At 37.5% G+C, this 21,669-nt stretch overlaps 4 protein-coding genes across 5 annotated transcripts in view; 3 read left to right on the top strand and 1 right to left on the bottom strand.

Annotated features, from left to right (window-relative positions):
• The first annotated feature begins 27 nt into the window (after positions 1–27).
• naglu (N-acetylglucosaminidase, alpha) lies at positions 28–7,567 on the top strand. The gene is made up of 7 exons (XM_077245307.1): positions 28–574; positions 2,362–2,509; positions 2,603–2,749; positions 3,576–3,661; positions 4,290–4,546; positions 4,816–5,543; positions 6,185–7,567. The coding sequence occupies exons 1-7, from the start codon at positions 162–164 to the stop codon at positions 6,662–6,664; spliced, it is 2,259 nt and encodes a 752-aa protein (XP_077101422.1). The 5' UTR covers positions 28–161; the 3' UTR covers positions 6,665–7,567.
• Positions 7,568–7,921: 354 nt separating this feature from the next.
• coasy (CoA synthase) lies at positions 7,922–17,612 on the top strand. The gene is made up of 10 exons (XM_077245329.1): positions 7,922–8,118; positions 8,760–9,474; positions 11,145–11,359; positions 12,153–12,284; positions 13,649–13,838; positions 14,533–14,597; positions 14,696–14,780; positions 14,876–14,973; positions 15,738–15,884; positions 15,964–17,612. Exons 2-10 carry the CDS (start codon positions 8,796–8,798, stop codon positions 16,033–16,035), a joined length of 1,683 nt encoding a protein of 560 aa, XP_077101444.1. The 5' UTR covers positions 7,922–8,118; positions 8,760–8,795; the 3' UTR covers positions 16,036–17,612.
• Positions 16,596–21,669, bottom strand: part of LOC143752195 (myosin light chain kinase, smooth muscle-like) — a 21,150-nt gene continuing 16,076 nt past the window's right edge. For both annotated transcript variants that reach the window (XM_077245308.1, XM_077245309.1), the window contains 6 exons: positions 18,908–19,031; positions 18,632–18,784; positions 18,371–18,500; positions 18,168–18,252; positions 17,875–18,015; positions 16,596–17,166 (listed from right to left, as the gene is read on the bottom strand). In XM_077245308.1, the coding sequence (XP_077101423.1) occupies positions 16,961–17,166; positions 17,875–18,015; positions 18,168–18,252; positions 18,371–18,500; positions 18,632–18,784; positions 18,908–19,031 (839 nt within the window). In that variant the 3' untranslated portion in view covers positions 16,596–16,960. The remainder of the gene's footprint in view (positions 17,167–17,874; positions 18,016–18,167; positions 18,253–18,370; positions 18,501–18,631; positions 18,785–18,907; positions 19,032–21,669) is intronic.
• The window catches only part of LOC143752215 (uncharacterized), a 9,253-nt gene continuing 8,890 nt past the window's right edge, over positions 21,307–21,669 (top strand). The window contains exon 1 of the mRNA XM_077245343.1: positions 21,307–21,551. Within this exon, the coding sequence (XP_077101458.1) occupies positions 21,352–21,551 (200 nt within the window). The 5' untranslated portion in view covers positions 21,307–21,351. The remainder of the gene's footprint in view (positions 21,552–21,669) is intronic.

Here is a 21,669-nt window from a genome sequence, read left to right as displayed (position 1 = left end):
AAGCTCTTCAGAGGCCATTGAGACAGTCTCGTGATTGGTCGTCTGCCTCCCCATTGACACACATTGCTTCCTGCTCCCGCGAAGGAAATCAATAGTAGAAAAGTGTAAAGTTTAAAACCTACATCTGTTGCACCGATGCAACTGACGTCACAGAACTCAAAATGAGACATTGTAACCGCAGCGCATTGCTCGCGCTTTTGTTTGTTACATTGTTGCAGTCGGTCTGCAGCGACTTTCAGACTCTCGCGCATCTGAGAGCGAAGGCGAGCGATAAAACTCAGTCCAGAGCTGTGGTGGACCTGCTCAGGAGACTGCTGGGCAACAGATCTCGGGATTTCATCGTGTCAGTCAACAGGACTCTGTCTAATGAATCTTTAGACGTGTGTGAGCTGAGATCCGCGAAAAACAACAAGATCGTAGCAGTGGGCAGCACGGGGGTCGCGGTGGCCACCGGGATATACAACTATCTGAAATACTTCTGCAACTGTCATGTGTCCTGGTCTGGAGATCAGTTAAATCTCCCCCGACCCCTGCCTCCTCTCACCGGCGTCCTGCGCATCAAAACACCACACAGGTATACATTAAAAAAAAATCCCCGTAGCTTGCAAACAAGTGATTCGAGATTTAGACTACAAATTATAAGTAAAAAAAGAAAGTTTCAAAATATATCAAACACATTCCACAGAGTATAAAATGAATTGTTAATTTTATGTATTATTATTTTTTAATTATTATTTATTTGTCACTGACCCGTATATGACATCATATGTAAAAAAAAAAGACAGATAAATGACATTACATGGCAACTAAATGATGTCACAGTAGAATTGATTATTATTGTGATGTGATTTTATTGTTTGACGAGAACAATCGTTTGGGAAACACTCTCCAGTTTTCTATCATAGATTAATAACTTTTGATGCATTTTAATTCAAGTTAATGAAGCTTTGGTGAGTGTTTCAGACTTAAATGTTCCTATGAAGCGCTCATAGCATTTACATATTTATAATTTGTCACGTTTATCATATGCATGCATTTTAATTCTTAAATCTGATATATGTTCAGCAAATTTCTTATTCCTATAGGGACTGAAGCTCATACCTGTTCCAACAATTCACAGATATTTTGTTATACAAAAATTAGATATATTAGTGATATTTGCTCATTTTAATATTATTATATCGATTAACATACCTCTTTATGCCAATGGGGCAGCCTATATTACACATCAATCCCAATCCAAATTGACTTTCACGTTTACTTCTCCCCCCATTTCGTCTCCCCCCATTTCTTGCAACCTTCCATACTTGGACTCATTTTGATATTATCATGCTCATTTTGATATTATCATATCGATTAACATATTCCTCTTTATGCCCGTTCAAAATAAACTGGCTGTATGTTCTCATAACTTTTTGTTTAAATTTTTTGTGAATTTTGTGCAAAATGTTTTCATTTTAAATATTGTGTAAAAAAAATGTATTTGAGAAATTATCAGGTATTGAAAAATCCATATTGGTCAAGCAAAATTGATATACTGCATATTTCTATAAAATATTTGCAAAAGGACTGACATTTAATGTCTGTTGTAGCACAGACATCAAACAAAATACTAGTAACCATCACTAGTTTTCTCAATGTGATTAGGCTGGACTATTTAATGTTTATTGTAATGTAGTTCAGATTTGTGCAACTAAACCATAATTTTATAATCTAATTGACTAATGCACACGTTATTAGCTGTCTAGGCAAGATTGTCTATGTGTCTTCTTTGTTCATTTTGTTATTTGCATGTTTCTACAGGCATCTTTGTTTCGTTCTTCTAGATTTTCTCATGTAGATCCAATCAGGACAGCCCCCAGTGTGTGTGTGTGTGTGTGTGTGTGTGTGTGTGTGTGTGTGTGTGTGTGTGTGTGTGTGTGTGTGTGTGTGTGTGTGTGTGTGTGTGTGTGTGTGTGTGTGTGTGTGTGTGTGTGTGTGTGTGTGTGTGTGTGTGTGTGTGTGTGTGAGAGATATGGTGATTTGCAGGCCAATGAAAAAAAATGCAGCATTGTTGATTCTCTCCGCTATTGTTCATGCGGATGTTTTGTTGTAGCCGGACCTTTTTTGTTGTCTGATTGTGTGTTTGTCTTGTTAGTTCTGCATGAGCTGGCCTGTACTATGTCACTCTCAGAGACGCCGGCGAACTGTGATTTCCACACAATGTGAATATATCGTTATGAATGAGGTCATGTTCCTTACAGCTCCAAAACAGTAAATAGTATTGCCAAGTACGTCACAAGTAGGAGATAACAATCATTGAGCTGTGCCAGCAAACCTATTTCAGCAAATTCATCTATTTTAGTGTTTGTGTAACTGAAGGTTCAGGTACTATCAGAACGTGTGTACCCAGAGCTACTCCTCCGTGTGGTGGGATTGGCTGAGGTGGCAAAGGGAGATTGATTGGATGGCACTGAATGGCATAAATCTTCCACTGGCATTCACTGGACAGGAGGTGCTATGGCAAGAGGTGAGAGTATTTGTGAATTCAGTTTTATAAATGTATATTTTTCAGAGTATTGTGTTTTATATTTGCCTGTTTTCTTTTCCTGATGGACTGTAGGTTTATCTGTCTCTCGGTTTGAACCAGACTGAGATGGATCGCTTCTTCACAGGTCCAGCTTTTCTAGCGTGGAACCGGATGGGAAACCTGTTTCAGTGGGGAGGACCACTTCCTCAGTCTTGGCATGTTAAACAGCTCTACCTGCAGGTACTGAGCAGACCTTTGATAAAAAAAGGAGAGGAGTGATGTGGTATTATTTTTCAGGTTTTATTTTTATTATTTACTATTTAGGAATAAGCTTGAACATAGCAATTGCAAGATATAAACTCGCAATTCGGACTTTTTTTCTCGCAATTCTGACTTTATATCGCACAATTCTGACTTTTTATATCTTGCAAAACTGTGAAATAAAGTCAGAATAGCAAGATGTGGTTTGTGCAATATAGTCGATGCTTTCCAATTTTCTATATGTTTTTTGTTGTCCACTCTTGTTGTTACTGTCTGTTATAACATGTTGTGATAATTGCTGAGATAAAAAGTCATAATTATCTTTTAAAATGTTTTATTCTGTGGTGAAATCAAGCTTCCTTACAAATGTATTGGAGTTAAGAGTGCATATACTTATTCAAAATGTTGTCAAGTAGAGTCAAAGTTGCTAATATCTTTGATAATTAATAAAACTACGAAGTAACCATTAAGATACTTAAGTATAGTAACTAATTACATTTACTCAAATACTTTACTTTACACTGATATTAAAATTCGAGATTAGACCAGAATCCAAAATATCTAAGCCACGTCGAGAGGCAGTCATAGAGACTTGTGGGTAGCAATCATACAACAAGCTTTATCAAGTTGCTAAAAACCTATCTTACTAAAAACATTCCAAGCACCCACAACACTAGCATTATCACAACTATGACCACCATAGGCAATGACCACCAGAAAATGTAAAAATCTAGTTGCACATAGTCATGCATCAAAATGTTGTTATTCAAAATCTTTTCAATATTGTACCTTTTATTTCCTGCAGTTTAAAATCTTGGACCGTATGAGATCTTTTGGGATGATACCTGTATTGCCTGCTTTTTCAGGAATAGTACCTGAAGGTATTACCAGGTAATATTCCTCAAATATGTCTTTCTCACATTTTTCAGGAGTGCAGATTTTAGATCTTGTGATTCCATGTGTTTTTGGTTGTTGTTGAGTACATTTTTAGGACTGTTAGATTTCCCAAATCTTGTGTAAGATGTTTCTTTGGATAATGAAAATAAGTTCAATAAAATAAATCATAGTATAAGAAGAAGTTTTTTTTTAGTAATTTCAAATCCAGGTATGATTGCTGGAGTATGAAAGTTGTTTTTACTAGGTGCCGCTTAGGTCAATCGAGAAAGGCTCCTTGTCAAACTCCAATGAATGTTAAATATATTTTACTGGACTGCCCTGTTTTTAATATACATTTTTTATACAGAGATATGTTTAACTGATGTATTTAATGTATTTTAAGTTTAAGTTTTGTCTTGTATTATAGCTTTTTGTTAATTGTATGATTTTTGTTATTTACCATGAAAATAGCCTTGTCGCTGACATGGCGTTAAAAATAATAATATACAGTATAATTATTTATTTGGATTTGATCAGTGCAATAAAAATGTCTAAAGAACATATAACGTGTTTTCTTCTGTTTACCAGATATGTGAAGATATAGTGGGATAGTGAAATAATCACATTTAGCAATGTCCCCTAGGTTGTTTCCCCAAGCAAACGTGACCAAGCTGAGCCCCTGGAGCCATTTTAACTGTACCTACTCCTGCGCCTACGTCCTGGACCCACGCGACCCGCTCTTCCAGCGAATAGGAACGCTCTTTTTGACCCAGGTCATTAAGGAGTTTGGAACAGACCACATTTACAATACAGACACCTTTAATGAGATGATCCCAGCCTCCTCAGACCCCACTTACCTGGCATCTATCAGCCGTGCCGTTTTCAGTACTATGACTTCAGGTAACTATGCCACTGTTACCCCGTTTTGCACCAACAAGAGTTTGTGTTGTGGTATAACAAGTGGTATTGTCCTAATGTTGCTCGTTTTTCTTTGGCACATCGGATTGCATTTGCTCTGGTTTAAAACCCCACAATTGACCCGTTTCTTTTCTGAGGCACAGTTGGAGTTCCCAACCCCATGATGGGTTGAGGCATGGCGCCCTCACAACTGCTTACACAGATGCGTTGATTACGTATTCTCTCCCATTTACTCTCTCTCTTTCTGGCAGTGGACCCTCAAGCAATTTGGCTGATGCAGGGCTGGCTATTTATCAGCGACCCTTCGTTCTGGAAACCAGACCAGGTCAAGGCTTTGTTACACGGCGTCCCCCTGGGGCGCATGATTGTCCTGGATCTCTTTGCTGAATCCATTCCTGTCTACTCTTCCACAAACTCTTTCTATGGCCAGCCGTTTATCTGGTGCATGCTTCACAATTTTGGAGGGAATAGCGGTCTGTTTGGAACGGTGGAGAGCATTAACTCCGGCCCCTTCAATGCCATCCGCTTCCCGAATTCAACCCTAGTGGGTTTGGGCTTGACTCCCGAAGGCATCGAACAGAATCCAGTTGTTTACGAACTCATGACTGAGCTGGCCTGGCGCAAAGAACCTGTCAACCTTTCCAAGTGGGTCTCACTGTACGCCTTGCGGCGCTACGGTACCATGGATGAGAACCTGACAGTGGCCTGGCAACTCTTGTTTCATAGCGTCTACAACTGCACTCTTCCAAAGTACAAGAACCACAACCGGAGTCCTTTGGTACATCGGCCGTCCCTGCACATGCAAACAGACATTTGGTATAAACCGGCTGACTTCTACAAGGCATGGAAGCTTCTGTTCGAGGCATCACCAGGGTTAGTCACTCTGGAAACCTTCCGCTATGATCTTGCGGACGTGACGCGACAAGCCCTTCAGCTTCTTACAACTGAATTCTACAAGGAAATACGGAATGCTTTCCAGGTAAACACAAACGTAATCGTTATGGTTTTATACTGATGAACTAGCAAATCAGTCCTACTAGATTACAAGTTGAAAATTTAAAGGGATAGTTTCCCCAAAAATGAAATTTCTGTCATTAATTACTCACCCTCATGTCTTTTCAAACCCGTAAGACTTTCGTTCATCTTCAGAACACAAATGATCTTTTTGATGAAATCTGAGAGTTTTCTGTCCCTACACAACTACCACTTTGACGCTTCAAAAAGTTCATAAAGAGACCGTTCTTCTAAAGAGACAATCACTTTATATGATGAATAGATTTAATTTAGGCTTTTATTTATATATAATCATTGATCAGAGAATGTAAACAGAAGCTCAACTGTACTTGCTTGACGCATGAGATTGAATTGGTTCAAGCGAACATGCCTGAGTTTCCTTGAACAAATTTTAATTGAGCGATTTAGTCAAAATTTTCTGAAGAGACTCAATGGCTTTATATGATAAACAGATTGAATTTAGGCTTTTATACACATTCTGCTTTCACATGACCAATTTACCATGTGAAACGTGCTCTGTTTCAATCTTACACTGCTGGTTTGAAATCCCCGTAGTGCATACAAAATTACAGCTTTGAAATATTATTTTCTTTTTTCGATTCTCAGGCCCAAAAGCTTCCTGACCTCCTGACCGCTGGTGGTGTGCTTATCTACGATCTCTTACCTGAACTGGACCGCCTCCTTTCCAGCAACGAACACTTCCTTTTGGGGGTGTGGCTTGATCAGGCTCAGTCTCAGGGTGTGGACGAGCACGAGGCGCAGCTGTATGATATTAACGCACGAAATCAGATCACCCTATGGGGACCCGAGGGGGAAATCCTGGACTACGCCAGCAAGGAGTGGGGTGGTCTAGTGGAAGACTATTATTTACAGCGCTGGGGCTTGTTTGTTAATATGCTAGTGGAGTGTCTGGACAGAGGAAGACCCTTTAAACAGGACGTGTTCAACCAGGCCGTGTTCCAGGTTGAGAAAGGGTTTGTCTACAACCAGAGGAAATATCCGTCCAAACCTCTAGGCAACACATATGACATTGCACGCCGGATCTTCCTCAAATACTACCCTTATGCGCTGAAAAGCCTAAAATAAGAGAACTTGATGAGTTTGATCCACAGAAATCCACCATAAAACATTTAGATATCAAACTGATATGGTGGCCAACAGTGGTCAAAACACCAGCTTGGATTTTATTTATCTTTTTACTTTTCTTTTAAAATGATGCCTAAACTATTATGAGAGACTAATATGACATTCTAAGAAGGTTTGTAGAAGTCTTGTAGAAACTCCTGAATGCTTCATATATCGGATACTGAGGTTTATTCCATTATGAATGTGTTTTGGCAAAAGCACAATGCCACTGATAATTAACTGTTGTTTATTACCATTTTAATTGTTGAATTTTTAGGCTTGAAACAAATGATGTCCAAGTATGCGATCTAGTAAGCTCAGTTTTGCACAATCTTCTTAATGCAATGCAAGTACACTTTGCATTCTCAGTGAGCATTAGCAATGGCAAGAAGAAAATTTGCAGAAAATCTTGCTGAGAAAATTAGTTATTTCTATCGCCCCCTTGAGTACTGTTGTCAATACTCTTGCAATGAGTTGGACAAGGATTTGTATATGTATTTGTGTGTTGTTTCTGGCCTCAGTCTTAACACTGTGCTAGTACAGAAAAATAGTGTGCATTTGTTTCAGGTTTCTGGTGACATTTCAGGTTTTTTATGTATGTCAAATATGCTTTATATACTTAATCTATTTTGCCACCCTAAAAATTGTGTGAAATGGGGGAAAAAATATTTCTTGTCTATTTTGTAAATAGACAATACATGGTTATAGGCATTGTAAATTCGCTGCTTTGTTAGCTGTTAATTGTTAATTGTTAATGCAATTTTTGTTAAACTGCACAGAAAGATAGTCACTACGTACATTAGACATTTCTGAATTGAAAAGTTATTTTTGTATTTTTATCAAATAAAATCTGTACTTTTAATACTTTTTAGTGGTCTGTCATAAATACAGTAATAGGCCCTTCCTACAAAAAGTATTTATTATTATTATTATTGTTGTTGTTGTTGTTGTTGTTGTTTTCTCATTTCTGTAGGATACAAGAAAGTTCCATTTCTTAAGTCTAGTCCCAGACTAAAATGGATGTTTGAGCTGTTTTAATTTAAAGCAACTTGTTTTTTATTAACTTTATGTTATTTTATAAAAAATAATAATTCGTCTAAATAATTTGAAATGACAAGAAGACATATGATCATATTTGGTGACAAATTAGTTCGTTAGCATTGGGGGAATTGAATGCCTTTATAAACTACATTTCCCATGATTCATAAGGGCAGGAACTCTCTCTGACAGCCAATCAGCAGTCAGTATTCCAGCACATGGCCGTCTAGGTCAACTGGACATGAGTTCGCTCTCCTGAGCAAAACATTAGTGTTTTATATGGTCATTATGACGAAGGCTGATATTAGACAGTTGTCTTCTGCATTATTATTCCGCATTTAGCATTTCTCAACATCGTAATCGGCAGAATATACAAGGTAGGTTTTGCTGAAGTAGTGTGGTGTTACTGTGTGTTTTTCCGGATCAGCTGTGTTGTTTTTGCACTAACCTGGAATCATTCATCGATATATAACTAGAAATATAAGAGCTCAGCAATTTTTCAATGTCTGTTGTTCCGATTCAGTAAATTAGTTATTGAAGGTTTTTACGTATGTGTATGAAATTTCCACTATTCTGTTTTTTTCTTGTTTTATTCTAGCCTTAATATTAGTAATTTTTATTGAAATTTATCAAACGATCCAAGACTAACAGCAATATTTCTATTCTAATTATTATGATTTTTTTATCATGTTTTATTGAATTAATTGAATCAAAATGGCAAGATTAAATAGCTATAGATTCTATTTTATAGCTCCTTTTCAGAGAATAAATACGCTTTACAATAGTAGTACAATAATACATAGACAATGAACAGTTGTAGGCAAAAACACAAGATAATAACATTACATAGGTTAAAACATAACTACATAATCATCTATTTGTGGTATTTATTAGTTGCAAAGTGAGTATTTAAAATATGCATTATCATATGTATCTATAAGCATATTCTTATAGGACTACATAAAGCAGTTGTCCATGATCACTGTGTGAACTGTTATATCTATATTATATCTTTCAGCGTCTCAGACCAGAAAGTCACCATCAGCTGTCAATCATGTCCATGTTCAGCACCGGTATCCTGGTCCTTACGTCTCCGTTACACGTTCTTCCTCTCTGCATAGCGCCTGTACTCACATCTGCCGCCCAGGTGGTTGAGCGCACGCTTTACGTCCATCTCCACCCCGGCCTGAACCTGGGCACAGGTGGGCAGGTGCGGCCCGTCCACATCCCACCCGTGGTGGATCTTTGCACTCTCATCTCCCGCCTTTACAGCAACGCAGCTGATATTTGCGCTCACCTTGACGTCAGAGTCCTGCTCACTAATGTCCGTGGCCAACCGACAACATTGAGTGGAAACAACGGCCCGTTTCCCACCCCACAGACGCTGTCCCACTCGCCAGAAGTCGTGCTGACAGACTTCCCCATCCAAGATTCAGGCCAGTCCTCGCTGGTCACCCAGTGTTTGCAGAAGTACACAGGTCACTGCTACGTCTGCACCCCGAGTCTCTCATCTGTGCTTCTGTACCCGCGACTAAAAGAGGTTAGCGCTGAGGAAGATGATGATAGAGGAGGAAGAGATGCACAATTAAAACCCTCAGAGACGTTCAGTGATGTGGTTGTTGGCGGCACTTTTGACCGTCTACATGGCGCCCACAAGACCCTGCTGAATATATCCTGTCTGCTGGCCAACAGACGTTTTGTCATTGGTGTGTGTGACCAGGAACTCCTAAAAAGTAAGTGGAGCCCCTCTCGAAAGCTTTGTTGGATGAATAACCAGTCTAATAAATTGTCTATAGTGTTCTGTCGAGCTGCTTATACATTGTTAAAAATAAAGGTTCTTTATTGGCATTAAGGGTTCCACGAAGAACCTTTAACATCCATAGAACTTTTCCATTGCATTAATTGTTCTTTATAGTGGAAAAAGTTTCTTTAGATTATTAAAGTGTTGTTCACACTAAGAAAAAAACTTCTTTGGGGAACCAAAAATGGTTCTTTAAGGCATTGCTGTGAAAAAACCCTTATTTGATTGGAACCTTTATTTTTAAAGTCCCCGTGAAATCAAAATTGAAGTTTTTTGGCTTTTAGTATGAATATGCTAGCCTTAAGGTTATCTATAATCTAGTGTACTCCAAAACAATGACACAATTTGGATTTAGAAAATATAAGCATTCAAAACGTACAGTCTCTCATTCCCACCAATACGGATGAATAATTTTGATGACATCACTCTGCACCTCAGCTTCTCATCAGATTTTCTGTCCAATTGTATATTTTTTTCTTTCATTTCCTGGCAGCTAATGTAATGTGAATATGTAATACCTCTTGTTCTCATGGCATTGAATAAAGAAATAAAAGATTTTCTTTCGAATCAAATGCTCTCTAGAATCTAAAGCTCCGCTCCCCACATTATAAATAGACGCTGAAGCCCCGGCTAAAATCAGCTACTTGTTCACACATTTAGTATTTTCTACATGGTGAATGGCTCATAGTGGACTATAGGCTATAGGGAATAGGGAATGATTCAGACAATGTAAATATGGTTTTCATTGGGGCGAATAAAGTCTAGTTTAGTCTAGACCAGAAAACATATCGGACCCATTTGAATTCTACACAGTATGCTGTATTTTAAAGCTAAATGAGAAACGGTTAAAGATTAGGAGGAAACTGCGGCTTTACAGAGCTCAACGGCTCTGGCCGAGCTGTGATAGAAACTAAATGCTATTGGCTATTATTTAAAAAGGGGAGGGGCTGTTTGATATTCCCCGCCCTGTCTTCCTATTTCAGTGGAAATTACGTCAACACATTGAATAATGCTGCGCGTTACTATTAGGCACTTCAGTGGGAATTTAAGTGTGTAGCTGAATTGAATTAATTTCATAATTGATGAACCTTACACAGTTTATTGAACTGAACTGAATCAACACTGAACTAATTGACTTTATCTGAATGACACTTTTGTCTTTTTAGAACTGCTTTGCAGCAGAATTTGAATTTGTCTCATATTTGATATATTGATTCTGTAATTTCCCTGGTTATGACTGTGAAGCTGCTTAGAAAGTGAATCTGTATCGAATGCTTCTGAGCCAAGCCCAAAATGGAAACACTAAGCTTTTAGTTGTCTTAACTTTATATTATTGGTCAGGAAATTAGCCAAATTTAAGCAAATACACTACTCAAAAAGCCATTGCTCTCTCTGAATTTTTTGGCAGAATATGGCTAAAGGATATTCTATGCTAAGCTTTTTTTTTGCCCAGCAGTGTGTATAAATAAATGTGACTTGACTTGACTAGCATTCGAGACGTTATGCCTCCATTGTCATCAACTGATAAACCACTTGGAACTGTGACGAAACAGTTTGAACCACAGAAAAACTGTCTAATGGTTTATATTTATTCTAATTTAGATAAGGTCTTGAAGGAGTTGATAGAGCCATACGATCAGCGCGTCCAGAAGCTCCAGGACTTTTTGAACGACGTGAAACCATCGCTCAAGTATGAAATCGTTCCTCTCTCGGACCCCTTCGGCCCCTCTATAACCGACCCTGAGCTGCAGTGCATTGTGGTCAGCGAGGAGACGAGGAAAGGGGGTGAAGCTGTCAACAGGAAGCGTGTGGAAAATGTGAGAACGTTGGCAGTTTTCTGGTGCTTAGAATTTTTTTTTTTTGTTATACTTTTATAAGTAAATCGTTATACTTTTTTTTTCAGCTATTTAAAAGATTTAAATAATAAATAATACAAAATATATACACTATGGTTCAAAAGTTTGGGGTTAGTTAGATTTTTTTTATGAAGGAAAATAATACAATCATAATTGACAGTAAAACCATTTATAATGTTATAAACGATTTCTATTTCAAATAAATGTTGTTCGTTTGCACTTTATTTATCAAAGAATCTCAAAGAACTTCTTGAGCAGCAAATCATCATATTAGTATGATTTCTGAAGGATCATGTGACACTCAAGACTGGAGTAATGATGCAGAAAATTCATCTTTAATCCCAAGAAAAAATTACATTTTAAAATATATTCAAATAGAAAACAGTTATTTCGAATTGTAACAATATTTCACAATTTGGATTGTATTTTTGTTCAAATAAATGCAGCCTGGGTGAGCGGAAGAGACTTCTTTCAAAAATCTTACAGACCCCAAACTTTTGTACAATAGTGTTTTATATAATATTAAGAACTTAATTTATAAGCATTGTAATGTACAAACTTAAGTATTTTGCTCTGGAAGTTTAATGTGCATTTGTTGTCACCACTCACATGTTGAATCCTCAGTAAGTCATAAACTAGACGTTTGTGATCTTTGAACATACTATGTTGACCACAGTGCATTTGGAGTTTGCTGTTGTCTGCTTTTGGCCCGTTTTTGGTCATTTATTTATTTACAGTGTTGGTGTCTGTGCAGGGATTGGCTGAACTGGTTCTTTACGAGATCCAGCTGTTGAAAGACGCCCATCACGCTGACATCGAGGAGGAGAAGATCAGTTCTTCCAGCCTGAGAACACGATTGCTGGGAACGCTGCTCAAACCTCCATATGTATGAACATCCCGGTCACTCGTTAATACTTCATTCATTCAGATTCACTAGTACTTAAAAAATTCCACAATCACATAATGTGCTTTATGTGTACATCCATCTATCTTTCATTAGTCAATAACTGTCCTATTTATGCATCCTCTGAAACTGGTATATTTTAACTATAAGCTTGTATTATTGGAAAAGGTCTGTGTGAATGAGGAGTGTGTTCCTCATCAGGATGAATGGTTACATTATAGGAGACTATCTATCAGGTGGTTTCGTGTCCCTGAGATATTTTTTCAGTCCAGGATTATGGACATAAAGCTTGTTTAGCAGAAAGAGTGACAGACCTTATTCTGTCTCCTCTGTATCACAGGGTCTCCAGACATTCATTTAAAGAGTCATTGCAGTGTGACTGCTGGTGTCATTTAATGAAGGATATTCAGTCATGTGGATCTTGTTGATCATGTGATGACTGATTTGGCTCAGCTGCTACTGCTTTTTCTTTTGCCTTCCCTTTTGAGATTATATATTTACTCATATACTCTAAAGTTCAAATTTTTTGGGTTGGAGAGATATTAAAATGTTTTCAAATGCTCACTGTATTCATTTGATCAAAAATACAGTAAGACAGTAATATTATTAAAATTTAGAATATTATTTGTATTTTAAAATGTAATTTATTCCTGTGATCAAAGCTGAATTTTCAGCATCATTACTCCAGTCTTCAGTGTCACATGATCCGTTAGAAATCATTCTAATATGCTGATTTGCTGCTCAAGAAACATTATCATTATTATTATTATTATCAATGTTGAAAACAGTTGTGCTGCTTAATATTTTTATGGAAACCGTGATACTGTTTTGTCAGGTTATTTTGTTGAATAGAAAGTTCAAAAGAACAGTGTTTATTTGAAATATAAATCTTCTTCTATTATTAAATTTCTTTACTGTCACTTTTGATCCATTTAATGCATCAATGCTGAAAAATTTCTTTAAAAAAATTCCTAACCCCAAACATTTTAACGATAGGTTACATTCATATTTATTCGTATGTTGTTATGTGAATATGAGCAATTATTCATGTAACCTCTTTAAAGATCAAATTAAATATTTGAAAAACTAAATGGGTTCCTTCAAATAACAAAAGTGTAGACATAGTAATATATATATATATATATATTTAAAAAAAAATGTGTTGTGGCATTTTAAATGTTATAAAAAATGGTCATTTGATCATATGAGATGTGATATATTTTAGCATTTAACTTTTTTAAAAATGTTAATTCTTGGACTAGTTTAAAAGTAATCATTTATTACTTTAATTTTATCCACAAAGTTCTTGTAGATCCTGGTTTGATTTCCTGTTCTTGTGTTTGCAGCCGCAGCCGGATCTGTCTCTGGATCCGTATGTGATTGGTCTGACGGGCAGCAGCGGGTCGGGCAAGAGCTCAATAGCACACAGACTGGAGGGTCTCGGTGCCGTGCGGATCGACTGCGATCAGCTCGGTCATGAGGTGTACCTGCCGGGAACATCCGCCTACCAGAGCGTCACCCAGGAGTTCGGTCCAGGTGACGAAATTACCTAAAAGAAATGAGTTCACTTCACTCATATTACTGAATGTTCATTGTACTTGTAGGAAAAAGGGTAACATGAGCTCAACTGAATAAGCTGAATGAGTTGCAGTAGATTTCAAGTTCCCAGCATGCTTTGCGTCAGACTGTATAAGGAGAATGACTCTAAAAAAAAGATATATAATGAGTATGACACTAAAAAAAAGATATATAATGAGTAAGTCATACCCACATATGTTTTCCCATTACTTTAACTCATTGAAATAATGTCAACATCATTTTCTAAGTTATACAAGATTTAACTTGGCAATTTAAAAAAAAAAATGAGTTGAAATTACTTGTAAAGCCAATTTGATTATACTTAAAATTTAAGGCAGCAACTGAACTTTAATTGGGGACATTTTGAACAGTGAATGTTTGAAAACAAACTAATGTTTGAGTTAATAGTATGCTTATGCAATCAAATTGTATGAGTTTGATCAGTGTTTCAATTAAATTGCAATTAACTTTTTTGTGTAATATAAAATCAAAATGTAAAGTTCTACTCGTTTAACTTGAAAAAATTTGATGTAGAAAAAAATTACTAATCCCAACATATTGGGGTTTATAGTGTAATAAATCTCAGTTTGTACTGGCCTTCCGCAGATTTCAAATGTCAGTTAATCAATGTTTTGTTTCTCTTTGCCATCAGATATTGTTAATGAGGATAAGACCATTAACAGACGAGTGCTGGGGGGAAAAGTATTTGGTAACCAGGTAATTTAACTGCTGATAAATATAATTGAATTCAGAACACGTAGTTTTCATCTTGTTCATATTGTGTTTGAATGCATGTTTCTGTACGTGTTTTCCAGGAGCGTCTGAAAGCACTGACAGATATCGTGTGGCCTGAGATTGCTCTGCTGGTGAAGAAAAGAATAAAACAAGCAAAAGAACAGGGTGAGGCATTTGATCCACTTCATTCAGAATTGTTCTGTTTTAAATTGTACATCTTTTGTGGGTGAGTTTGATTAGTTCTCTCTTCCTGGTTTCAGGTAAGCGTGTTTGCGTGTTGGATGCGGCTGTGTTGCTCGAGGCGGGATGGACATATTTGGTGCATGAGGTTTGGGTGGCCACCATCCCAGAGGAAGAGGTACCAAACACAAGTTTTTGTTTTTGAATACTTTGTAAGGTTGAAAAGTCTGAGACCACTTTCTGGGATTCAAAATCAGTTTTAAAACCGGAAATAAACACAATATTATGAAAAATTAAAAAAACAAAGCAGCATGCAAACAACCTGAAATGTTAAAATTAGTTTAGATTGTGCTCTTCTGCTCACCGAGGTTGCATTCATTTGATCAAAAATAAAAAGAAAATAGTAATATTGTAAAATATTTTTACAATTCAAAATAATTATTAATAATTACTTCATAATTATTCCTGTGATCAAAGCTGAATTTTCATTCATTCTAATAAAACATTTATTATTATGTGATAAAAAGGTTGTGCTGCTTAGTATTTTTCTTGATGTATATGGTGATATATTTTTTCAGGATTATTTAATGGACATGAAGTTTGAAAGAACAGCATTCTTTTTAAATGTTTTTATAAATAAAAATGTAAATTTAATCAATTTAATGTATCCTTGCTGATAAAAAGTATTGATTTATTTAAAAAATAGCTGACCCCAAATTTTCTAAGAGTACTGTAAGTGCTAGTGGCATTGATCACGTGTCCCTCTGTACAGATTATTATGCTGATATATTTTTAAAGAAAAAAAGTTACTTTTTGTACTGCATGTATGCATGTGTGTGTATATAGTCCGCCCAAACCAAATACATTGGCATATCCATTTACATGCTAAAACTATTGAGTTTACATGATTGGAATATTCTAGATGTGTTAACACTCTCTCAGGCAGTGAAGCGTATAGTCCAGCGTGACGGTGTGAAGGAGGAAAACGCCTTGAGGAGACTGAAGAGTCAGTGGCCGAATGCAAAGCTGATAGAACATGCTAACGTAGTGCTGTGCACACTGTGGGAACCTGACATTACTCAGAGACAGGTATACGCCAAACACAATGGATGGGCTTTATTAACCTCAAAACATGCAGCTGATCAATAATGTATGCGTGTCTCCCTAGGTATTGAAAGCCTGGAATCTTTTACTGCATCGGATTCAAAAGAGGCAAGAGACAACCCGATCTTCACTCTGAGCGCTCGACAGACTTCACTGGAAAAGCATAACTAGATCTCAACACTTTCAGAATTTTGTGCTATGTTAACGACGGTTTTTCTTAATCACTTTAGAAGCATAAACCGTTTTTTTAAAAATCATTTATCTTTTGTTGAATCAAAAGCCTGCATTCTTCGTAAGCAAATGAGCCAGTATCAGTCATAGCTATTTTAATGCTATGAAATAGTTTTCACAGAAAATATAAGCCCTTTTAACAGTTTAACATCTATTCTTGTGCCTATTGTCAGTTTTTATTTAATTGTCACCACCTTCTCATTTTACTTAAGTTATTTCATTACTTTTTCATCACTGAAAAAGGCTTTGATATGATTGTGGTGTAGATTATGCGTTCTGAGAAGATGGTTAATTATATTGTGCCTCCTAAATACCAAAGTTAAAACTGATTGTCAGATTAACTCATAATAGACAACTCAGTGTTTCAAAAGCAAAAATAATAAGACATGATTTTTGATATAACGTGATAATTTCTTAATGTGAATATAGTTTTAAATTAGCCACTAAAAATAAAAGTTACCTTAATTTCATAAAATACCTTTATTCTTCATATATACACATGCATGTACAACAAATGTAACACTTTAAAATGTCTTTCTCTGTATTAAATGCCATGTCCAACTTCTATAGATAAACAATGCTCAAACTAGAAAATTATGCCAAACTATTTTCACACCAAGGAAGTGACAGTGAACCATAAGGGATAATATTAAGGATGTGTGCAGTAAAACTGTGACTGAAAAACCAACAATCAGAAATTGTGAATTTCAACAGCATCTAGTGACCTCAGACATATGATCAAATGTTTTTAAAAGCGTTTTTGTTCCAACACTTTTTGCACATGGTTCCTAACATTCTCTCAGTTGTGTCCGACTTCAGAGGTTCATGTTCTAGAGTCCAACAGTGAGTCTGGCTGAACACAGAGCCTGTCCTAGACTGTTGGATGCACAGCATTTGTAGATCCCAGAATCCCCTGGTTGTACGTGATCAAGGGTGAGCGTGCAAATGCCGTTCTTTTCATAATTCATCTGAACTCGTCCGGACTTCTCCAGCGGCACCTCATCAAACAGCCAGATCACTTCAGGGTCAGGATATCCTTCGAAAACAGAAATTTTTCCAGGGAATTATGATTCAATAAAAACCTTAAATGAACCCTGACACATAAAAGTCAGAAAAATCGAATATTTTAAAATGGGAAAGTTTATTAAATCTTTAGACCATCTAAAAATCTTATATGCGTTCCGAGTATCATGCTACATCAGACTTTTATGGCTAATATACGAGTATGATATGAATAAAATTGAGGCCAGTATGAGCTCAATATTATACTATGCACAAACTGAACAAATACATGCAATTTGATGCAGTTGCTGATATATACATCCAAAAACTAAGAGGTAATTCTGATACCTTGTAATGTAAATCTATGAGATCTTATAAAGAGTATAGCGGATTACTTACAGTATTCATTCCTCAAAAGCCTGATGGATCATATTTGCTACATTTTATAAAATGTAAAATAAATAAACTTGCTTCTGTCCAGTAAGTGTTCATTTTGAAATATTACTACCAATACAAGAGTCACAATTCTGCCAATCAGTTAACATTTCACAAGACAGACACGAAAGTTGATAATGTTGATAATTTCTAAGGCCTCTAAATTTGTGCATCGAATAAGTCCGTTAACCCTATAAAGCCTAATGCATCTTATGAGCATCTCTTCAATATCCTCCTGCAGTATATGTTTTATGTATTAATTTATCCACAAAGTTTTACTTGTAAATGATTACTTCTGAAACAGTACCATGTATTGTACAGGCCAGGTTGACTGTGGCTCCACGGGTCTCGGTTAGGTCACACAGGGCTTGGTGGAAACATGGTTGACTCTGCAGCTGTTTTTCCAGTGACGCTACAGCCTGTTCAGCCTCTTTTCCCAGAGCTTGCTCTAAAATACAGTGACATCATGATGAGGACAAACGATTCAACCTCAGGTAGTTGCAGGTCAAGTCTTTTTCGTGTCACTAGCCAAACCAAAAATAAAATCACCAAAGAAATGGTTTCCTGAACATTAGTTGCAGATATTCCCATGTGTCTTACCATCTACAGAAATGGGAGAGTGTGTGCCATCAGATTTACTGCATCGAGCCATCCTCTTCAGTGCAAGCATTGCTTTACCAGTTTTCTGCAAGACAGAAATGATACATACAGTTTACCAAACATGTAAAAATTAGTATGTAGATCGCCATCAGCGAGTTTTATACCAAAACAACTGCAAGCGAATAACCTCATGATTTTCATACCTTCCATTTCTGTTGGACCAGGAATCTTCTCATCTTGTCTTTATTAAGGGTTTTAGTTGATCTTGAGTTTGAGTCGTCAAATAAGGCTATCCAGGGATGAGCTAAAGCCTTCTCACAGGACAGTCTTGTTCTAGGAGTGTAAATTGAAGTTAAACATAAAACAGGTGACTTTCAGACATCTTCCATTTTGAATGCTGACTGAAAATGGGCGATTTAATAAAGGTTAGATTATAGTAAAACATGCATGATGTGACCATTCACCTCGTATCCTTCATCAATAGGCCGCTGATGAAATCCTTGGCCTCATCCGTGATATCATCAAAACTCTCAGGGTCAAACTCCCATTGTGCTGCAGTAACCAGAGCCAAGGTTTCCGCATCACTGTTTCCCTGGAATGGAGACTCGCCACTCAGTCTGGAAAAGTGGAAATAGAAGCATTACGGAAACCAAAAATTCACACATTAGTCAATAAACCACACATTAGTCAATAAACATGTTCCGGTGGCAGCCATAAATGGCTCCATTTGTAGTCCTTACAGAATGTAGCAGATGACGCCGATGCTCCACAAGTCAGTGGCCAGATCTACAGGTTCATAATTGATTACCTCTGGGGCCACAAACTCTGGAGTCCCATGAAACACCATCAGATGATTCCCAGGCTCTGCAAGGGCCAAAAAAAGAAAATATATATCTTCCACATGGCCTTAAAGGGATAGTTCACCCAAAAATGAAAATTCTGTCAGCATTTACTCACCCTCATGTTGTTCCAACCCCGTAAGACCTTCGTTCATCTTCGGAACACGAATTAAGATATTTTTGATGAAATCTGAGAGCTGGATCACTCCGCCATATGCTTCTTCAGGGATTGAAACTTGCCAGCCCCGAAGTGTCATTAAAGACATCATTAAAATAGTCCAAGTGACTACAGTTGCTCAATCTTAAGTTTATCAAATGACGAGAATACTTTTTGTGCGCAAAACCCCCCAAAAATAACGACTTTAGTGAACTGATTCGAGACCCACAGAGAAGGACATAAATAGTTGAAATAGTGTAATAGCCTAAGCTTCTGTTGTTGTACGTCACACGCATCAAACATGACCAGCGTCGGCCAATAGTGAGCCTACGTGTGACATAGCTCTACGCAATCATACTAAGTTAACTGACTAGAGGCCCACAGAGAAAGAAATGAATAGTTGAAATAAAGTCGTTATTTTTGTTTGTTTTTGCGCACAAAAAGTATTCTCGTCGCTTCATAAACTTAAGATTGAGCAACTGTAGTCACTTGGACTATTTTAACAATGTCTTTAATGACTTTTCGGGGCTGGCAAGTTTCAATCCCTGAAGAAGCATATTGAGGAGTGATCCAGCTCTCAGATTTCATAAAAAATAACTTCGTGTTCCGAAGATGAACGAAGGTCTTACGGGGTTGGAACAACATGAGGGTGAGTAAATGCTGACAGAATTTTCATTTTTGGGTGAACTAATCCCTTTAAGTGTTAAAGAAGTCCAATTTGATTAATCCAGCCTATTATACGTTTGCATATCTGTCCTTGATAAATATTTCTTGATAAGGTGCAGTAAGCAATTTCTGGACAGTGCTGTTGAAAATTGCAATTAAGACCCAGCATGCTAGTTTGAGATATGGCGCCCGCACAATCTCGCGAGAATCACGACTTGCTTTACGGCACATACATCCAAGGAAAAAACGAAGAAAGCATGGTCAAAAGAGTCTAGGAAAAGGAAACGAGAATCTGACCAAGTGAGGAACCGGACAAGAGTCCCACTCGGTCAGGCTTTCACTCGTTGGCGAGAGCTAAAAAGCAGCACTGGATGCAACAGCGATGCTGACCTGGTGCTCTTGTTGATGGACTAGTCAGTAAATCTCTTAAACTTGCTTGCGTTCTATGTTGTTGCGCTTGCTTGTTGCGTGTCATTTTTTACAAGATTGTTCATTCATCCATTGTTGATAAGACCAGTCCCCTAAATTCCACATGTTTAGCTAGCTTTCGATTAGCAGACATGTTATGCGTTGTGTTTTATTGCCTATGCTACACGAGCAAGTTTGCCAGCTGAACTCAGGTGTTGCGAGTTGTATTATCACATAGTCCTTTGTCTGGTTCCGATTTCGTACGGTGTGTGTACTGTGCTTATGCAAACTTTAGCTGGCTAACAGTGAACTTCCAGACTGTACCTTAAATTGTGCTTTTTACGAGTCAATTACATCTTGCCGAGTTATGGAACCCAGGAATTTATACCAATTTCCACCCTGATAGGGTGGCCATTTCCATAACACCAAAAAGGAGGACACAGACATCCCAACCTGCAAGAAGTCATTTCACAGCTATATATTTTAGAGGGGAAGGGGTGATCGGTTCCGTTGACGGGGTGGGGGGTGTTTACATGCGCTTCGTGAGGCACACACGCACATTTGCACACACACGCAAGGTCTCTTGCTCTCTCCCTCTGTCGTGCGCGCTACACGGTTTGGAGCTCGTGAGTTCTAGATTCCGGGAGATTTTTACCGATTTACGGGCATCAGAGAGCAGATATCAATATGCGGGATTTTTATAGGTTCATTTTTTTAAACAATTCAGCACAACTCCAAAAAGGAGGACAAATGAGTGTCCGGCTTGAGGCTGCGCCGGACAGGGGGCTTAAAATCCGGACTGTCCGGCCAAAATCCAGACGTATGGCCACCCTCCACCCTGATTACCCTTGTTCAAGCAACAATGTACAATTATTGTAATAAAATATCCAAAATTCACTTGCACTGTGTGATACATTTCCTGCAGTTGTGTACTTACAATGTCCCAAAAGTGCACAAAGGTTTTTAATTTCAGAGAAATTCCAATTTTAAATAATGGCCCGTCCCGGGAAAAAAAAATGTCGCCTGTCAATGACGCAATATCCGCGCTATACTCGGTTTCCGCAATATCACGTGGACAAATGCGGAAGTGGTGGTTATAACTGTTGTGTACATCATGGATCACGATTACTGTTTGGCGAGTATTGAAACTCCAAAACAACGTAAGCGTCGATATGAGGAGACACGCAGAATGGCTGACAACCGGAGGAATAAAACGAGGATAAATATCGGCGTGGCGTTTTCGAGATGGAGAGAACTTCGCGAGGAACTTGGGATTTACAGAGACTCTGCTCTCGCGTGTATATTAATAGACTGGTAAGCAAATCCATGTATTTTTTGTACAAGTAACGTAACACGTGTCAATAGCACTTATAAACAATGTGAGATGCATATGACGTAACAGATCATAATGCATATGTTGATTCACCTCAAA

The sequence above is a fragment of the Siphateles boraxobius genome, unplaced genomic scaffold (assembly GCF_051911475.1).
Source record: "Siphateles boraxobius isolate OS27281-9 unplaced genomic scaffold, OSU_SipBor_1 26, whole genome shotgun sequence".
NCBI lineage: Eukaryota > Metazoa > Chordata > Actinopteri > Cypriniformes > Leuciscidae > Siphateles > Siphateles boraxobius.
Note: the sequence above shows the minus strand (reverse complement) of the source record. Positions and strands in the feature narration are given on the sequence as shown.

Excerpts from the sequence above, each read along its gene's own strand:
- naglu (XM_077245307.1), top strand. The coding sequence starts at position 162 with ATGAGACATTGTAACCGCAGCGCATTGCTCGCGCTTTTGTTTGTTACA. Across the intron at positions 575-2,361 it reads CGCATCAAAACACCACACAG|GTTCAGGTACTATCAGAACG; the intron begins GTATACATTAAA and ends GTGTAACTGAAG. Across the intron at positions 2,510-2,602 it reads AGGAGGTGCTATGGCAAGAG|GTTTATCTGTCTCTCGGTTT; the intron begins GTGAGAGTATTT and ends GATGGACTGTAG.
- coasy (XM_077245329.1), top strand. The coding sequence starts at position 8,796 with ATGTCCATGTTCAGCACCGGTATCCTGGTCCTTACGTCTCCGTTACAC. Across the intron at positions 9,475-11,144 it reads TGACCAGGAACTCCTAAAAA|ATAAGGTCTTGAAGGAGTTG; the intron begins GTAAGTGGAGCC and ends ATTCTAATTTAG. Across the intron at positions 15,885-15,963 it reads CTGACATTACTCAGAGACAG|GTATTGAAAGCCTGGAATCT; the intron begins GTATACGCCAAA and ends GTGTCTCCCTAG.